General features: G+C 37.9%; 1 protein-coding gene across 2 annotated transcripts in view; it reads left to right on the top strand.

The window, feature by feature from the left end:
* COL1A1 (collagen type I alpha 1 chain) overlaps nt 1-17,892 on the top strand; it is a 39,376-nt gene extending 21,484 nt beyond the window's left edge. For both annotated transcript variants that reach the window (XM_032235759.1, XM_032235758.1), the window contains 22 exons: nt 683-727; nt 827-925; nt 1,274-1,381; nt 2,580-2,687; nt 3,677-3,730; nt 3,906-3,959; nt 5,268-5,375; nt 5,471-5,524; nt 6,377-6,430; nt 7,264-7,425; nt 8,353-8,460; nt 9,909-10,016; nt 10,701-10,754; nt 10,908-11,015; nt 11,333-11,386; nt 11,672-11,779; nt 12,887-12,940; nt 13,369-13,476; nt 13,571-13,853; nt 14,583-14,773; nt 14,878-15,120; nt 16,389-17,892. In XM_032235759.1, the coding sequence (XP_032091650.1) occupies nt 683-727; nt 827-925; nt 1,274-1,381; nt 2,580-2,687; nt 3,677-3,730; nt 3,906-3,959; nt 5,268-5,375; nt 5,471-5,524; nt 6,377-6,430; nt 7,264-7,425; nt 8,353-8,460; nt 9,909-10,016; nt 10,701-10,754; nt 10,908-11,015; nt 11,333-11,386; nt 11,672-11,779; nt 12,887-12,940; nt 13,369-13,476; nt 13,571-13,853; nt 14,583-14,773; nt 14,878-15,120; nt 16,389-16,535 (2,412 nt within the window). In that variant the 3' untranslated portion in view covers nt 16,536-17,892. The remainder of the gene's footprint in view (nt 1-682; nt 728-826; nt 926-1,273; nt 1,382-2,579; nt 2,688-3,676; nt 3,731-3,905; nt 3,960-5,267; nt 5,376-5,470; nt 5,525-6,376; nt 6,431-7,263; nt 7,426-8,352; nt 8,461-9,908; nt 10,017-10,700; nt 10,755-10,907; nt 11,016-11,332; nt 11,387-11,671; nt 11,780-12,886; nt 12,941-13,368; nt 13,477-13,570; nt 13,854-14,582; nt 14,774-14,877; nt 15,121-16,388) is intronic.
* Nucleotides 17,893-19,924: the final 2,032 nt, after the last annotated feature.

Raw genomic sequence — 19,924 nt, 5'->3', positions numbered from 1 at the left:
TGTATTACTGTAATTTGGGATTATATCTTTCAAATTTAAATGTAAAAGTATTTCTGAGATTATGAGCCTATTATAAGACAATGAGCCTATTCTATTTCTATGTAGCATGATAATAATTTCAAATGCAGATTAATACATAACACATAGAACTTTTTTCTGAAGATTTCAGTGGCCTTGAGACTTGAAATTAAACAGTAAAGTTTCTGGAGAATTTCATTTTTGACTAGTGCATCATCAATATGGCAGCAGAACAATACAGGGTTCAATTATTTTTCTATTTTTCTGAAGAAGAAATTAGCAGTTTAGGAAAGCCATCTTTAGAATTTAGCCAGAGAAATATTTATATTCCAAATAAAACATTTCGAAGGAAACAATCTCTTGTTCATGGAAGAAGACAAATATTTCTTTCTTCTACAGTGTATCTTTGTCTTGAGAGTTCTTATTTCCACTAGAAAAAATACCTACCTTCTCATACCTACTCTTCTATTTAAAGTTCTCTAAAACTTCATAAATGAAAGAAGCAAAAAATATAATCCTGCCTTCAGACATGAGTGTGAACCATCCATTTCTTGCTGAACTGCATTCCCCCTGTCCACCCCCCATGTCAAATTAAGTTCATTAGCTGCATGCATTCTCAATGGCTCTATCTTTTAACAATATCTGTTTCTCTCCACTCTGACAGGGTGTCCCTGGTGATGTCGGTGCTCCTGGTCCTTCTGGTGCAAGAGTAAGTAAAGATCTTCTCCCTAGGTTCTTATTTGTCTTCACTTGTCCAACAATGCTTCCATAAACAATTCGTAATCAACTCACTCTTTATTTCATCTAGGGCGAGAGAGGTTTCCCTGGTGAACGTGGTGCCCAAGGCCCTGCCGGTCCTTCTGGACCCCGTGGTGCCAATGGTGCTCCGGGTAATGATGGTGCTAAGGTAAAAGATTAATAAATGTTAAAATTGAAAGGCTATCTTAAAGATAAATGAATAGACTTTATCCTTGGATATTCAGAATGATAGATTATATATCCAAATCCATTACATTGTTGCTTTCCCGGGAACAATATCATTTTTACTTTTCCTTAATATACCTTGTAAGGATCAGAAAAATTAAATATTGTGTTAGATATATGTGTGAAAAATAGTATTCAGAAGATACGATATATACATAACATTTTTAAAGGAAAGAATAGATAGGCACCTCTTTTCTCTCTCTCTCTCTTTCATTGTAGTTTTCAAATGGTTCCATTCCTAATCTTCGTTGCCTTGATTATTCAATTCTAGGGTGATGCTGGTGCTCCTGGAGCTCCTGGTGGTCAAGGTCCTCCTGGTCTTCAGGGTATGCCTGGTGAACGTGGTGCTGCTGGTCTGCCTGGTGCCAAGGGAGATAGAGTAAGTACATGACGGTTGAACTTTGTTGTCATCAAAATGGCAGCCATCATCTTACTATGCTTAAAAAGGTGGAGAACAAGCAAAAGCATCCTGCTTTTTTCAAAGGACATCCATTCCTTTCCAAATATCATCTACATATCATGCATGGTTAAGTTCGTTCAAGATTTGTACCTAGAGATAATCTTGACATAGATTTTCACTACCTGTCCATCAGGTCAGTCTGATTTAGACTGCAAAGTAAAATTTTGGATGGGAGTCTGGAATGATACTGAGATATCTGAATGATATCAGTGCCCAATGTTGTGAATAGGGGTTTATTTTTATTTTAGACAAAGTATGACAGTTGATGAATTTACATCATGTTTCTCATCTATTTATAAGTTATGGTCATTTCTAATGCCACCATACAAATAAACTGCTGGGAGAATCAAAAAGGCAAAGAAGAATTAATTTTATATTATCTTTCATTAACTGGCTTTAAGATATTTTTCTGAATACAGTCCAAGCCAAATTAAAAGGTTGATTGACCATTGTTGTCTTCCAGTTTGGCCCGAGGACTTGAAATAAGAAGTAAAACTTAAGAGGGCAATCCAGATTCATGATTTCAATATTTAGCTTTTGAGATATATTCAAGAAAATTCCTAACATCAAGCCTGATGTGAAATCTTCTTATTTCAAGATTTCAAAATATATGAATATTGAAAAAGATGTTAAGAAAGAGTGCAGAGAATAACAACAGATGAGGCTAAAACATATGAAGAATGAGAAATTGGGTATATCTAGTTTAATGAAAAGAAGGACCTGGGATGACATTATAGCAATACTTTAATACTTGAGGGGCTGCCACAAAGAAGGGGGGCGTCAGTTTCCAAAGCCTCTGAAGGTAGGACAAGAAGCAATGGATGGAAATAATAAATGAGACAATTAATTTAGAACTAAGGAGAACCTCCTCTCAGTTAGAACAATTAATCAATGGAATAACTTGCCTCCAAGAAATTGAGCCTCCAACATTGGAGGTTTTAATAAGAGATTGAACAACCATTGGAAACCATCTGAAATAGTACAGGGTTTCCTGCTTGAGCAGGAGTGGAGTACAAGTCCTCCAAGGTCCCTTTTAACTCTATTATTCTTTCCAATCATTACGCCTTTCTGATCTTTTCAATATTGATAATCTTATTTTGTCTTTTCTCTTTTTTAGGGTGACCCAGGTGCCAAAGGAGCTGATGGTTCTCCTGGCAAAGATGGACCTAGAGGATTGACTGGACCCATTGGCCCACCTGGACCAGCTGGTTCTCCTGGTGACAAGGTAAATATTCCATCAACTTGTTCTTCTTAAACTCCTACTGATTTCTGGTTATTGGAAGCCGTGCCACATGCTTTATTTAATGTTTAACATTTGCTGGCATTTCCACAGATTTGTGCATGAATTAGGAAGTAGCTGCCATTTTCAGATCAAATTTGGATTGCCATTTTTTTTAGAAAGCATCAGAGAAAGCAAAATGATATAATTGAGAAGATGTAAATATTTATCTAGGACAAACTGCCTCAAAGACATTTTTGTAGCAACTTATGGACTTTAAGAAAATCCTCTGCTTAATTTTAGTTATAACATCTGATCTGAAGGATAGCTTTTTACAAATGCTAGAAACTAAATCAATGGGATATTCATTGCTTTCATTTATTTCAAGCAAACTAACCCAATGTGCATCTTTCATTTTAATACAGAGACTATAATTCAATTATTCTTTGGATATTACACTTCTCCATATTTTATGATGCATTTCTTGGCTTATAAACATATGTTTTCATGAGAAATGCATTCAAATAATGACCCCATTTTACAATTAAATGAATTCAAAATACCTAGATGAAAAATGTCATTTCAAGTAGATTTTAAAATAACTTACTTAATATGAAAATAGTTTGAAGTATACTTGTAAATGAAAAAAGACTAGAAGCTGACTAAACCACCTACCCAAAAGACATGACCAGTTTTCCCACCTCCCATATCTCTCTCTTGATACCTATTAACCATTGTTGTATTCTTTCAGCTTAATAGTCACAAATAATGGAAAACCCATACTCAGTGAATCTCTAGTTAGAACTGAAGGCATATTGTCCATTTTAAATTTTTCATGTGATTGCAAAAAAGAAGCAATTTGTGATTTTTATCCATAGTACCTAGTGTTAAGACTGACTTATCAAAAAGAAATTGTCCTTATAGTACATTTTTAATGCATAGGACGCTACTGATAGGTCTGGTGCTTAACCTTCTCCCTTTGTCTTTTTCCCCAGGGTGAAAGTGGTCCCTCCGGCCCTGCTGGCCCCACTGGTGCACGTGGTGCTCCTGTAAGTAATTTACCTTCCTAGGTTTGTTTGGGGTTTTTTTGCCTTGAGATGACTTGTCTTGAAATGCTGTTTATGCAGCTCTTGCATAGCTGTATATAGCTCTTATCTTTTCTTTTCAACTTTGCAATTCTTTCTCTCATCATGACATTTCCTGTCTTCTTCTTGTCCTTCCCAGGGAGACCGTGGTGAACCTGGCCCTGCTGGACCTGCTGGATTTGCTGGACCCCCTGTAAGTATGATGGAAAATCTCTCCTGCTTCTCAGGAATCCCATTAAAATGCTTGCATCCTCTTACTGCTGTAATGAGGTGAAAGCTTTCTTCGCACAATATACTTAACCTTAGAAATCTAGAAGACACGTTTACACAACATCTTAAACCCAATAAGCACTTGATTTGATTGGGTGTTTTCTGTAATTTAGTTTATTATGTGAATCCAGCCCATTAGATAAATGTGTGGTCTGGTATTAACCAAGTCTCTGGATTAACTCTGTAATCAATTTACTGTGTTATATTGTTGTAGGAACATAGTAAGTGAACCAGAAAACAGCCATAGATTACCAGCAAATGGCCTTTGGTAGGAAAAGAAAGTTGAACTAATCAATTCCAGAGTTGGGATCTAATCAATGTGTCCTTACCCATAATCTAATTACAGTGGTTTGATAGATATGAATGAATACAAATGATTTCTCCAATAGTATTTGATACTCTGAACCACCTTGAAACTCACAGAAACCAGTAGAGCTCCAGAAAGTAAGCCATTATGTCCAGCTGGATTTCTGTTACCAATATTTTTCAGAAGCAAGTGATTTGGACTATAAAAGAGTGGTCATAGAACCAGTTCGATTGAGATCCCAAGAACATTAGACATTGCAAGTTCTTTAATTTGTGCATTGCAAATTTGTTTTTGTTCTACCAACTCTGTGAGGGTGATTGGAAAGACAAATTATTATTGCTCTTCAAGCATTCAGCGAGTTAGTTACTGAAAGGTAAAGGTTTAACCAACAATTCTGCCTAGAGTAACAGAGATATAAATCTGCAAAAGCAAATTTCTCAAAACTTATCAATTCCCCATCCTTAGCCTTCTACATTACCTTTCCCTGGTTGATCGTCCATGGAAAATCCAGAAAACTGTATACAATGATATCTTGGTACTCATTGCTAATTGGTTACAGGAGGCAGGATAAATACCAAAAACGCTGAGTACCAAACACATTTTTCCTCACAAGGAATAATGTAATAAATCACAAGGCAGCTGACACAGATTCTAGTTTGTGCATTGAATGCCAAACAAACAATGATTATGGGGACAAATTTTTCACATCAAAATGCGTTATGTACCAAATTCAATGAGTTTCAAAGCAGTTGATTGCCAAGGTACCTCTCTTTAATAGGAAATTAAAAGTTTGTTCAATGATTGGTTTAGTTAGATATATTTGGGAAATGCACAAAAAGGTAGAAATTAAATCTCATAGAATCACCTGTGTCTCTGTCCCCATCTCCCTGATCTTCACTACCTCTGTTGTTTCTGCTCCAATAGGGAACTGATGGACAACCTGGCGCTAAAGGTGAACCCGGTGATGCTGGTGCTAAAGGTGATGCTGGTCCTCCTGGTCCCGCTGGAGCTACTGGTCCTGCTGGCCCTGCTGTAAGTTCTCCTTCACTACTCCGCACTCTCTTCCATGAAGATTTGCCCTTCGCTCAGCCTTTAGTTTCATGCTAACCTCTCCCTATTGATTGCAGGGTCCTGTTGGTGCTCCTGGCCCCAAAGGTGCTCGCGGAAACGCTGGTCCCCCTGTGAGTATGAGTCCCCCCCCCATATTATTAAATCAGATGCTATATTATGAAATGGTAGTTCAGTAAGGATTCAAATTATTGTTCCTGTTTTCAAAGAATGCAGAATTAAATCTCCAATAAAGGAGAATATTTGTGGCTCAGGGTTAGAAAGAAGCGGTCCTTGGTACTCTCTGAGCTTGCATCATTTTCTTGCAGATATTTTATTTTCCTAAATTGATTTAGATAATTAATAAAACTTTCAGCACTTATGAAGTGCAGAACAGAAGGCAAAAGAGATAACTTTTCTCTAAGAGCCTTTAATTTACACTAAGCAGAAAGGGACTAAGGGACTAACACCAAGGGATAGGACCTTAAACAAATATTATATTTAAATATCTTATTAAATAAATATGACAACCCTATTAAAAGGGTCTTGAATAAACATGACATTTAAATATAACATTAAATAAATATGATGTCCCTATTAAGAAGGTCTCACTGGCCAGCTTAATGCCATGTATGATGGTGAAAGAATCCTATTTTAGATCCTGCCTAGAACATTCTAGCAGGTATTATTAGCACCTCCTAGGTCATGTATTCTTACTTGGTTAATATATTTGGGATTCCCAATTAGCAGTTCAGAAATGCGTCAGAAATAAAAGCCTTTCCATTAAACAAGAAACAGTGGTGCATCCAGACAAGGTGTTAAAAGATGTGAGAGAGCTTTTCACACCAGCTTTCACATTTGTGAATCAGAGCAAAACCCCTTTAAACAATTGCATCCACTGGAACATGGTATATTCAGTAAACCTGTGTTAGTCTTCTTTTGTAGGAAAGGATAATTGAAACTGGAATATTTCTTCATTTTTATAGGGTGCTACTGGATTCCCCGGAGCTGCTGGAAGAGTTGGACCTCCTGGCCCATCTGTAAGTAACCACACAGTTTCAGCAATAAATTAGTGGGCAGGGGGGGTCCTCAAAACTTCAAAATGGCCATCAGGGAAGGAAAATTCACAAGGAGAATTTTAGCCCCCTTTGGCAAATGAGGAGCATAATGTTAATTATAAAGAGGAAATGTTACCTATGTGAGAAACAGCTGGAGAAATTCAGGCCTTAATATTCAATGAGTTAAATGCAAATTAATTTTCCTTTGTCTCTTTCTTGAGACTAAACATTGATTCATTTCAATGAGCATTCAATCTAATATTTAATTCTGAACTGGGAGCTTTAAAATATTATACTTACAAATAGTTTTGCAACCAGTCTTTTTTATAAATTGTTGATTGAAAAAAGTCAGCCCCCAAATTAAAACATTTGTAATGGAGTGGAGTTTAGTATTTCAGTGTTGTGGATATTTTGTGGATATTTCAGTTCAGAAAATACACAACAAAGTGAAGGAATGAACATGAAAAGTATATCAGGAATACCGATGTAATAGATATACCTTATTTCCCAGGGAATTCTGGGAGTTGTTCATTGAATTAATGCCTTTCAATTGAACATGCTAGATTTCTTCAACATACATCTTGTCCAAAATGTGGTTAATGTTGCTTCCTTGAACAAACAACTAATATGATTAGCCAATAGAAGAGAAAATTTTGCTCATCCAGAATGATCTGTCTGATTTGAAGCCTAATTGCATCCCCATCCAGAGCCCCTCATTTAATAAAGATTTATATTTAAAAAAAACATTGTTGCATAGAATCTTTTGGCTGAGTCTTTCAGTCACTGATAGACTTGTTGCCTTTCTTTTCCCAAAGGGCAACATTGGTCTTCCCGGCCCACCTGGCCCTAGTGGAAAGGAAGGAAGCAAAGGACCCCGTGGTGAGACTGGACCCGCTGGACGCCCTGGTGAAGTCGGACCTGCTGGCCCACCTGGACCTTCTGGTGAGAAGGGATCTCCTGGTGCTGATGGACCTGCTGTAAGTAAATCTAAAATTCACTTCTCTTAAATGAAATGTTTGAATCAACCAGGGCATCTCCTCTTTGAGAAATCTCCCTATGACATCTAGCAATAACTTTTTGAATACAAATTTGTCTTGAGCTAATATTTAATGTATCCTTCCCTGATGGTAATGTTACAGCCTTTTCATGCAACTACCATCCATGACCATTTTCATGGCAATTGGTAATATCTATAGAGTTCTGCATCTTTTTCTGGGCAAAGGCTGCTCCTTGTCATAAGAAGCCATGTATCCCCTGGATCAGTCTTCCCCAATCTCAGCATCCTGGAAATGCCCCAGAAATCTTAACAACAGCCAGTTCTGGAAATCAAACTATGCACAACGGGGATTCCCAAGTTGGAAAAAATATTTAAATTAGTTACATTTTTGTTACTCTTTTTTTAATGGTTTCCTACCTTTGTCTAATTATATTTATTAGTTTATTTGTTTGCTTATGTTGTTTTGAATAAAGAAGCATAACACATAAAAATCTCAGTTTTAACAGAGTCTTCTGTGGGGAGTTTCACATTTAGCCATCCAGAGGATTGGAACTCCTATTCAAGAAGGATATGGGTTGGAAAACTAGGAAATAATGATATTACTTGTAATGTTAAAAAGTATCAGGGCATCCACCAGTTTTCTCTTCATCTAAACCCTCCAAAATTCTTGCATCCAGAAGAGACATAACACTGCTTGCTACTTAATTATTGAGGTCTAGTTCCATCATCTTCTCTAAACTAATGGCCAATGGCAATGTTAACTAAAGATGAGAACATGTGCAGTCAGTGAATCAATAAAAGATCATGAATGGGAAATCTGGTAGCACATACTACTCATAAAAAAGAAACCTGATTGTCCACTAACTCTATGCCTTGTTTCTGAAATGCACATTATTTTGTTTTATAGGGTGCCCCTGGTACTCCTGGCCCACAAGGTATTGCTGGACAACGTGGTGTAGTTGGTCTTCCTGGACAACGAGGAGAGAGAGGATTCCCTGGACTTCCTGGTCCCACTGTGAGTACTTCTTTTCAATTCAATCAGTTTCAGAAGTTTTCAGAAATGTAATATGGATCCATTTTTATTCTTTAGCTTTATGAGATAAAACTTTGATCTCCAAAAAGAAAGAAAAAATATCTGAGGCTTCCTAGGAGAATTCACACATATATAGGGCTACACAAACAGAAAAGACTTTAACTGGATTTTTCTTCAGACCAACCAATAAATAACTATGGGCAAACTCAACAGAGATGTTGTTTTCTTCAATAATATTGTGCTGAACATGTTTGCATGAAGAACACAATTGATATGCAGGGTATATTTCCAAGGAGCAATGATTAGGGTTGCAATTGATGTGTCAAAGCAAGAATGTATTTTTTAATCCAATTATTTATTTCTGCACAGTCTTACAAGGCACAATAGTAATGGGCTTGATTTGTTTGTTTCCTCATTTGTAATAATATTAATCTGCATTGTTGAAGAGATAAGTTTTCTGCTAGTGGTAGATTTTCCTCAATACTGGCTATACTAAAAAAATATGTAGTAGTATTTCCTAATGGAACAATATAGTTTCAAAATTTCACAGGGCAAAACATCACTCGATATTTTCACTAATCACGACTCTATAGTTACTGGTTAGCCCAGACATTTGCACAGTTTAAGCCTTTTCTTTTCCTCCAGCTGTTCCTCCAGCTGGACGTCTCAAATCTTTTTCTCATAAGAGGCCCCGTTTCCTAACAAAACACAGCATATTATAAACCCCCAGACTACCTGATTGTCCATTCAAGTATTTATCATGTTGCTAGGCCTTCAAAATAGAGTCGACGGATCTTCTGGGTTTTAAAACCCTTGTTTCTTGTTGAGAGGCCAGACTTTTCTGAGAAATGTGCTTCACAAATTCCTGGAATTCTGTTTTAAATAATATGTTACAATAACAGAAAAGGACTCTTCAACTGAAGAAACAGCAGCTGGAAATAATTTGGGGAGATATTGGCTTTCAAAAATTTTGAGTGTACATCTTTCAATCCGAGCTGATTCCCCCCACCCCCACCCCAATCTTGCAGCCTGATTTAGAATTTAGGTAAAGTGAGTTATCTTGCCTTGCATTAATCCTAAAAACAAGCATCTTTCTCAGATCTGGCTATTCCAACAGGAGATCAGATTCGGCTTGTCATGAAAAAGCAGCAAATGCTTAACTCTCTAATATACTAGGAGAAAAAGGGAAGATCAAGTTAGCTGGCTGACTATGCATTTTGATTTAAGCAATCCAAATCAGGCAGCAAAATATTGTCTCTTACTGTGTATCTTATGCCTTGAATTTTGAACAGATCCTTTTATTAGTATTTTCCCAGATACTGAATACTAGAGAATATCATTCATACTCTATAAGATTTAATTCTCCTTTCCCTCTTCGGAACAGCAGTTTGTGTGAATCATAGCATTGTATTCTCTCTTGCGGACCATAGGGTGAGCCTGGCAAACAAGGCCCATCTGGTGCCTCTGGTGAACGTGGACCTCCTGGCCCATCTGGACCCCCTGGATTGGCTGGACCCCCTGGTGAAGCTGGACGCGAGGTGCGTGCTTGTTTTTCTAAAGAACTTTGATGCTTCCAACTCTCCTCAACACTTTCATTCCTCTATACAAGTTTAGTGTCCTCAAACCTGCCACTATTAATTTCAAAATAGACATTTGTAGCTTTGCCGTCCCTTAGAGGCAGAACATGTTCAGTGTCATGCACGGGTGTCCCCAGTTTGATTCTTAAACTCGCCAGCCAAAAGACGGTAGGAAATTCATGAAAGATCTGTGTTTGAGACCTTAAGAGAACTTGAAAGTATCAGACAGGTGGAGGCTAAATAAACCAGTGATTGGATTCAGAACAAGGGAGATTCAGGAAAAGATAATGATTAGATATATGAACATCTTGAATTCAGTTTTTAGCATTCAAAACTCCTGTTTAAAAGACTAAAAAACCAATTTAGCTGTATTTAAGTACAATGACAATAAAGATTATACTTATACTTCTGCTGGAGACCTTGGAGGGGTATTCTAGCCAAACACCCTGAGTAATAGCCCAAGGTTTGACTTGGTATAGAGCTATTTCATAGAGTCAGCCATTCAAATTAAATATTTCATGGGAGAACATGGAATTCTTCGTCAGGGTAGGATTCTAAATTCTCCATTCTGCTCAAGTTCAGGTTCTGATTTCCCTTGATCTTGCCATCCTGCTTAATCTGTCTTCTTTCTCTCTTGATTCATAGGGTTCTCCTGGTGCTGAAGGTGCTCCTGGACGCGATGGTGCTGCTGGTCCCAAGGTGAGCTATTAGCCATTGATATGAATCACATAACAAGTATCAAGAACTTACCAATGCTATAGGATAACCCTATTCAAACAAGTCCCATTCAAATCATATTGGAAATAAAAGCTGGCTTCATGCTGATTCTCTCCCTTTGTCTTTCCCAAATAGGGTGATCGTGGTGAGAGTGGCCCAGCTGGTGCTCCTGGTGCTCCTGGTGCCCCTGGTGCCCCTGGCCCTGTTGGCCCTGCTGGCAAGAATGGAGAGCGTGGTGAGAGTGTAAGTGACAATTGTTTTCATTCTTTATATGTAGCAAGAGAGTCCTTTTTCCAAACACCAGAGGGATCCTGGCCCAACTGTCACATGCACAAGAGAATATTAATCCAAAACAATGGATTTCCAATTGATTTTCATTTTCCCATAAATCAAGCTCTTTTCCTTTTTTGGTAAAATATCATTGATTCCTCCCTAACTGTCCAGACTTCTTGCTTGAAAAGAAACAGTCGCATAGAATGACTGATTTCCCAAAGAAATGAATAGCGAGTGGAGCTACTTAATTAATGATCTGAACATTTTCTCCTCTTTTTTTTCTCCAGGGCCCTGCTGGTCCTGCTGGTCCCGCTGGTCCTTCTGGTGCTCGTGGTCCTGCGGTAGGTTGGAGTTTCAAAATACTTCTTTTCCTCTAAAGAAACCACATCATTCAAAGGATATTCTGGTTAGATATTATGTTAGATGTTGTTCCAGGAGTCTTGCCATTCAGCAATGAATGAATGTGGTTGACTTTGCTGTTGCCCACATATAGGCTATTTTTGCCTTAGGCTAGCAACCAATATTTTCGGTAGCCAAAATGTCTACAAAGAAATGGCCCTCCATAGGTTTTGCTGTGTTTGTTAAAAACTGATTTCTAAAGAGACTGTCTTCCGATCTTTTCCCAGGGTGCACAAGGTCCTCGTGGTGACAAGGGTGAGACTGGTGAACAAGGTGATAGAGGCATGAAGGGACACAGAGGATTCTCTGGTCTTCAGGGTCCCCCTGGCCCCCCTGTGAGTATCTGCAATTGACGAAGAACAAGATTCAACCTTTTTTTTTTTTTTTTTTTTTTTTTGCTGTCTTTGGTTAAAAAAAGAGGAGGGATATATGTTCTGAGTTAGTCCATTATGTTAGTCAATTTCCATGTTAATCCCATTGTCTTAAAATTTCAGATCTGGATTCATGGGTATCTTATTACAATGTAGACTTTGAAAAATATCACAGATTTTGTAGCTTTTCATGCCGACTGTTTAGAAAGGAGTATTCCAATTCAAAGAAACTTCCTAGTCCAAATATCTTATTAAGGAGTTTAACTCAATGCTGCAGTTTTATAGAAAATGATTAAATGAAATCTTCAATGTTTAGATTGTAGATAGATTTCTGAGCACAAACAGCACAGGAGGGGTGAACACTTTTCTGCATTGGATGCAACTTCTCAACTGAGCTGCATTTGTAATATACAAAAATTACAATTTGTTTCTAAAAGGAAAATGCTACCTTTTGAAATCACTTTGATTTTAAAACTACTTCTACAGGTTTTCCTGTAAGGATATCAGCTGTTGAATAACACCAGAACTATCTGCCCTCATCAAATATTTTTCTTTACAAATCATCTTACGAATTAATGAATTCAAATTTACCTCTGACACCAGTATAATGCAGTAGGCCTCAAAACATTTTGCATGTTGTGTTTTCTGATAATAGTAGACACAAATTCAAGGCCACCCAACTGGCAAAGAAATACAGACTTTCAAAAACATCAACATTTGGTTAATATCCTCCCTTCATGCAGAAAAGTATTCCTCCATTGTGTGATGTATTCAAACATTTATTTAGGTGATCACAAAAGACTGTCTACAAAGAAGTAGATATATACATCCATTCATGTGCACTGCGTATGTGTTGATTCCCTGAGTCCATGACAGAAGCCATTTGCCAGAGAGCGAGAGATAATATGGGCAATTAAGAAGCCCAACATTTCATATTAAACTTTACCAGACATGCTTTTTAAGCCACTATTAAGGTTGGGAATTCAGCTTTCTCACTTGTATCATTGTATTACAGTAAGGAAATGTCCATCTAGATGATTTGGTAATTGACAAGTTCCTTTTCTGGTATAGGGCTCTCCTGGTGAACAAGGTCCCTCTGGTTCTTCTGGCCCTGCTGGTCCAAGAGTAAGTCTGATTATTCTGTAACATTATCTGCTGCGTTATAATCATCCAGGATGAATAAGGGAACTCTGAGAACAACTTGAAATACCTTGAATCTGATCCAGCATGCAGGATCAGAATGCAATAACCAGAAAGAATGAGTTATTGCAAGATGAGGATAACATAACACTTTATATATATATATATATATATATATATATATATATATATATATATATATATATATATAGACAACTGTGAGAAATGTATTTCTATGTTGAATTGGATTCTAATGCTCAGCAAACATACAGTGTTACTTTACAAGAAAAGAGATGTTAACAAATGAGACTTGCTGGAGGTGTCTTATCTTAGCTTTTTTTTTTTTTTTTTTTTTTTGCTCTTCCATCTTAAGCCAAATGCTCACTAATAATGAATTGTTCCCTTCTTGACAGGGTCCCCCTGGATCTGCTGGTTCCTCTGGCAAAGATGGTTTGAATGGTCTCCCTGGTCCCATTGGCCCACCTGGACCTCGTGGTCGTACTGGTGATGTTGGCCCTGCTGTATGTAATGATTCTAGAAATATCACAACTTACCTACAATGAGTGGAAAAGACCTTTGCCTTTAATTCTTGTTCTCTTCATATTCCTCCTGCAGGGTCCTGCTGGACCTCCTGGACCACCTGGTCCCCCAGGCCCACCCAGTGGCGGTTTTGACTTCAGCTTCCTGCCCCAACCTCCTCAGGAGAAAGCTCATGATGGTGGCCGCTACTACAGAGCTGATGATGCTAATGTAATGCGTGACCGTGACCTGGAAGTTGACACTACCCTCAAGAGCCTTTCTCTTCAGATTGAGAACATCCGTAGCCCTGAAGGAACCCGTAAGAACCCAGCCCGTAGCTGCCGGGACCTGAAGATGTGCCATGGAGACTGGAAGAGTGGTAAGTGCAGGAGAAGCCATACCTGAGCTTCTAGGACAGTATTTACTGCTGTGAATGATCTTTTTATCTGAACATGTTGCCTTCTGCTGTCAGAATTGCTGTTCTTCCTTCTTGCACTGCTGAACTTTTTCTTGCATGCTTTCATTAACTAGTTATTCACAAGATAGTTATTGATTCATCAGGGATTGGGAAGATCTTTTGAGCATAAAATTCATAAATTTCACAGAAATATCAATTCTATTAAGAATGTTTTCTTCCTGCAGAATATAATCTGCATAGGTCTTAGTGAGGTTTCTTCCCAAGGGTGTTACAACAAGTAAATCACTGTTGCCTGTTCCAACTATTCCAACTCTTCAAAGAGGAGTAACTTAAGTTAGAAAGATCTTTTTTCTTTTGATTAGTATTACTGGAAAGTGATGCAATGACATCTACTTTGATTACATGTGGTTATGCCCCTGATAATTATCCTTAGGCCCATTATTTTCATAGAGGCATATCTAAATATCACCACCACTACAGCTATCAAATGTTGCACATATTTTAGGAGATGGAGAAGCCACTTGGACAGTTTTTGAGAACAAAGAGCCTATAGCATGGGAAAATGCTTCAGAAAAGAAGGAACAGAGAAGATAGCCAATCAATTCTCTTTAGAGGATGAAATAGATGAGAATAGTATTCCTTTCAAGATCATCGTCAGTCAAATTATTCATTTTCCTCCCCTGTAAATAGGAATGTATTGGATCGACCCCAACCAAGGCTGCAATCTGGATGCCATCGAAGTCTATTGTAATATGGAGAGTGGGGAGAGCTGTGTCTACCCAACTCAGGCCACTATTGCACGGAAGAACTGGTACAGCAGCATTAACCCCAAGGAAAAGAAACATGTCTGGTTTGGTGAGACTATGCCCGGTGGCTTCCAGGTGAGACTGGAAAGATTAAGCAACACATTGTTTCTGGGTGTTGTAGAGGGATTTCTACAGGAGATAAGATAGATACTATTTCACTTTTTCTTTTCTCTTGGTAGTTTGAATATGGTAGTGAAGGATCCAACCCAGCTGATGTTGCCATCCAACTGACCTTCTTGCGCCTGATGTCCACTGAGGCTTCCCAGAACATCACCTACCACTGCAAGAACAGTATAGCTTACATGGATCAACAAACTGGAAACCTGAAGAAATCTCTGCTCCTCCAGGGCTCCAATGACATTGAGATGAGAGGAGAGGGCAACAGCCGTTTCACCTATTCAGTTATTGAGGATGGCTGCACGGTGAGTCTTTTAGATAAGGTCTGCAACCCCTAATCCATAGATGGCACCAGCCCATGGCATGCCAGCAACAGGGCCATGCAAACAAGAGAAGCCCATCTTTGGGATGCAGTCAACATGCGAAATCACACCCTCTCCAGTCTGTGGAAAAACCTTTCTCCATGGAACCAGTCCCTGGTCCCCAAAAAGGGAGCCCTGCTTTAGATGGGGCAGGTGGCTTGCAATAAAACACAGGGACATCACCTGCTTTTTAAAATTGTCCTAGACACAAGCAGAAATATTTGAATATGTTATATACTGCTATATATGTGGGAAGGTCATTCTTTTTTCTCTCTCTGCATTAAAACTTTTTCCATGTTCTGAATCTTGGATTGATACCAGGAAGATCTTAAGATTTAAAATGCAGTAAATATAGTATGTAGCAACCAGGTCAAAGACTGGAAAATAATGGCTCTCTTCTGAATTAAAAATGGAGGCTGATTTGCCATTAATCCAGTCAGTATAAAGAAATATGCCTCTGTATCTATTAGTTTGAATATTTGAGTAAGAGAAACATCAGTCCATTCAGTGTTTGAGACCCATGAACCATTGAGAGTTCCTGTTCTGCAGACAAATGTTGTTCTTTGATATTATAGCAGCACTTTTAACTTTCTACTAGTTTCTAGTGTTGCATTCAGGCTGAGGATCATAATCGTATGTATCTTACGTTCTTAATTTGCAAGATAATTTTTGAAGAGCCAGTTTGGTCTTATAATTAAGGCATCAGGCTAGAAACCAGGGGATTGTGGGTTGTTCATCCCACCTTAGGCATGAAAGCCAATTGGGTGACTTTAGGTCAGTCACTGTCTCTTCACCCAACACACCTCACTGGGCTGTTATGGTAGGGAAAATAGGAGGAGGGAGGAGTATTGAGTATGTGTGCCACCTTGGGTTATTTATAAAAATAATAATAACTATGGGATAAATAAATAAAGATCTGTCCTACATTTAGATCTTTGCAGAAAAGCAAAATGTCCATACTTGTAGTTAGGTCTTGACTAAGATTCTTAGGGGTGGGAGCTGCTGTGCACCGGGAAAGTTTAGGAATAAAACAAGAGGTGAAGTCTTGATGATTCCCCTCACCATTTATTCAAATTTAAGAGATTTGAATGTCAAAGGTCTAGTTGTTTTTAGGCTGGGGAATCAGGATTAAAAAACACAGATCTCCGACGAATGCCTGAAATAGCCTATATAACATTTCTAATTTCGTGCCATTTCCATTTCCTTTACAGAGTCACACCAACACTTGGGGAAAGACAGTCATTCAATACGAGACAACAAAAACTTCCCGGTTGCCCATCATTGATGTGGCTCCTATGGACGTTGGTGCTCCAGACCAGGAATTCGGCTTTGATATTGGACCAGTCTGCTACTTGTAAACCCCAAAGGAAACCTGACAGTTTTAAAAATAAAATAAAAAACAGCCAAAAAAGAAGGAAATTTCACATGGACTTGAATTTGTGTCTTTTTCTATCCATCATCTCTAAAACTATTTTCGTTTCCGTTAAAAAAAAACCAAAAAAAGCATTAAACCAAAAAAAATAAAAATAAATGACTTTTGAAAAATAATTAAGGAAATGCATCCACTTGCTTGACTTTTTTTTTTTTAAATTAGAATCACCGAAGACAGAATGGCTTGATTTTACCTTCTTCATTTTTAAAATCATGTAATATCTTGGGATCACAATTTGCACATTCCAAATAAATATATAGAGCCACCATACAAAATAATAAAAATCAGTACCAACTAAGGAACACCTGAATTATTAACTACAATTCTTGGGGGGAGAAAAAAAAATCTGTTGCTTCCAAAGCAACAAAAAAGCAATGCTAAATTAGTCTTACAGCCTGCCCACAACATCCTCCTAATTATTGTAAACTTACCCTTTAACCTGGAAGTGAAAAAAGACCCCAAAATTTCCTTATAGGCCATCTTTCTCTGCTGGCAATTTTACATGTTTTATTTGTTTTTATACAGAGCAATACCACAGAAAAGATTATTATTTCAGCCACTGTAAGTGTATTTTTTTTCTGTTTTGTTCAGCCGGCAATAGAAAGGAGTTTAATTACTTCTGAATATACGTGTGGCAGTGAATGGTTTTCAACACAAATACAAATTTGGAAAAGTGTTAACAGCTAATAATGCTAGTATACCTGCAAAGATGGTTAGAGGTTTTTTTTCAAAAAAAAGCAGAACAAGTGGACAAAATAAGTTAAAGATCTACAAATATGTTGTCGGTGAACAAGTGAAGAAAAATAAATGGCTAATATAGAAAGCAGAGAAATTGCAATGTTAAATGTATGTTATTATTGTAATGGACAGCTACCTCACAATTGTGATTTCCAAGTTCTTTGTGGTAGTTTTGGAGTTTTTTTTCAACGCCATCACCAGGCTGGGGGTGGGGACCAGGGAACAAGGCAGGGTTCCAAGTTTAGCAAAAGGTGCTGTGTCTCTTTATTTTATTTTATTCTTTTAGTCTTCTATGTTAATAATGTTCAGGTCCCATGTAATTATTTTTGAAGTGGTGAAACTTAAAACAACTTTTGCTCCAAGCAAATTATGTTGCTAAGAGCAGCCTGTTTGGTGCTATAGAAATGGAAATATTAGAAGGGGGGGAAATAGAATTAGTGTCTCGGTGCCCAAAAATACTTGTGAATTTTCAAACGGTGCTAATTTTCTTAACAAGCAAAAAGAAACCAGGATGACAAAAATAATAATAATTAGACATTGCTGCAAGGGATCAAGGTCTGAAAATTTTCTGTTGTTCTCTTGTAAAGCAGGTGGATTCCTTTTTGGCTTGCCTTTTTCCCATCCATCCAGGTCTTCTCCATCACCATCGCTCTTTCTCCTCCCCCCACTTCTTTTTTTAACCCTGCTAGCAAATTCTTGTGCTGAATCTTCTAGCTCTTTAATGGTCTTCATTCATTGCTTTAAAATCACAACCTTTTCCTTTCTTCTACCTCTTCTTTGCTCTCAACCTTTGTCACCTTAACTCTTCTTTTTCTCCCCTGTGGGTTCAAGTTCAAGCAAATCCATTCTTCTCTATAACAAGAGGCAGATGTTCAAGAGAGTATGACCGACCGAAGATTCTGTACCTATTTTGTATATGTATAATAATTTGAGATGTTTTTAATTATTTTGACTGCTGAAATAAAGCATGTGAAATGATCCAAATATACCGGTTGTTCTTCAGACTTTTCTGTCATGCAAGGCCAATAATTGGTTGGGGTGCTGGCTGATGGGAGGGATCGGGTTCCTAGTTTATATACATTCTGGAAATCTCCACACTTGCAAGCATAACAGCCTTTAAATAAGGCTATCAGATCCTTCAAGTAATCACCCAGATCTTTTTCAGCTCAGATCTGGTAGACTTACCACTGAAGACATAAACCAACCCTTCTTTCTTAGAAGGAATATTTGTAAGGATTCTGATAAATTTTCATTCATCCTTTCTATGTATCTCAATAGAAGAATCCACAACAATTAAAAATATATATTATTCATAAGAATATATAACTCTTGTCAGAGAAAATGAGTCCAAAAGGGCTTAAAAGTTTTTCTTTATCATTATTTCCTTCCTATTGTTTCTCACTTTGCTTACTCTGTCCTACTTCTCCTAATATGCCAACTATTCTTTCTCCTGCTATTCCCCTAGAGTGACATCTAGAATTTTTCACTATTTCTCTCACCTACAGCACCACCATGGAGCTTGCCTTTTTTTTTTAACTGGCTGAAGTCCTGTTCCTTCTAACACCATTAAAAATCACAATTATTAAGGAAAATGGCTCCTTCATGGATTTTTCTTGGCTCTTTCCCCCAAATAAAAATTCATTTAGTATGTGGGCATCTCTCCACTTCTCGAGGCCTAGCAGGGTATTGGAAATGAACGGTTCATTTCTCCCCTTCTATGTGTTCTGGAAGGTATTTTTCACCAACATTTCATTTCAGCTTTGTCATTTTCTGTCTCTCTGGACTTTCTCTTATTTTATCATAAAGTCCTCCCTACCACCATCACTCTGCCCCCCTCTCTTTCTCTCTCTCTCTCTCTTTCTCTCTCTCTCTTCCTCCTTCACTCTCTCTCCCCCTCTCCCTCCCTCCCTCTTATTCACTCTCGTTTTAAATCATAAAAGCTGAAAGGTTTTTTGGAAAGGGGAACCCTGAATGGGTATGGTATTATTGGATTATAACCACAGAAAAGTAAAGTGACAAAGGATCGATGGATACAAGATTAGGAGAAATAAAATAGTAGACTTACCAAAATGTTTGGATGGTACTCACATAATCCTGAAAATAAATCCAAGAACCGATACTTTTCTTCCCTGGATTCTGCCACACGGAATCTGTAGCCAGTCTTTGAAGATTTCACAGCCTCCTCTTTTTTCCTCCAGCATCATGAGATAGACATTCTTCCTTCAACCCAAACTTGTGTAGCTTTTTCTTCATCTCTTCTTCTTTATGTTCTTCTAGGATATTCATTCCCATCCTCACCTTTCTTTCCATTTGTGCCCTCTACTTATGATTTTCTTATGCTGTTCTTTTCCTTTCTAACAAGTTCTGATATAGCTCTTTCGGCTTCCCTGAGAACTTTGCAAATGGCTTGAGCTTCCCTTCTTCTTGCTCACCTGATATTCTGAGCATGGAAGGAAAAAGTGCTTCCCCATCCAATGGGGCATCGTCTTCCCCCCCACCTGCCCAGAAAGTTGAACAAAGTTCAATAGCCCTCATTCAGAAACTGGAAAGAAGTGGGCTTCTTTGTATGAAAGGCTG

This window comes from Thamnophis elegans, chromosome Z (assembly GCF_009769535.1).
Source record: "Thamnophis elegans isolate rThaEle1 chromosome Z, rThaEle1.pri, whole genome shotgun sequence".
Taxonomy (NCBI): domain Eukaryota; kingdom Metazoa; phylum Chordata; class Lepidosauria; order Squamata; family Colubridae; genus Thamnophis; species Thamnophis elegans.
This window is presented reverse-complemented; position numbering and strand designations above follow the sequence as displayed.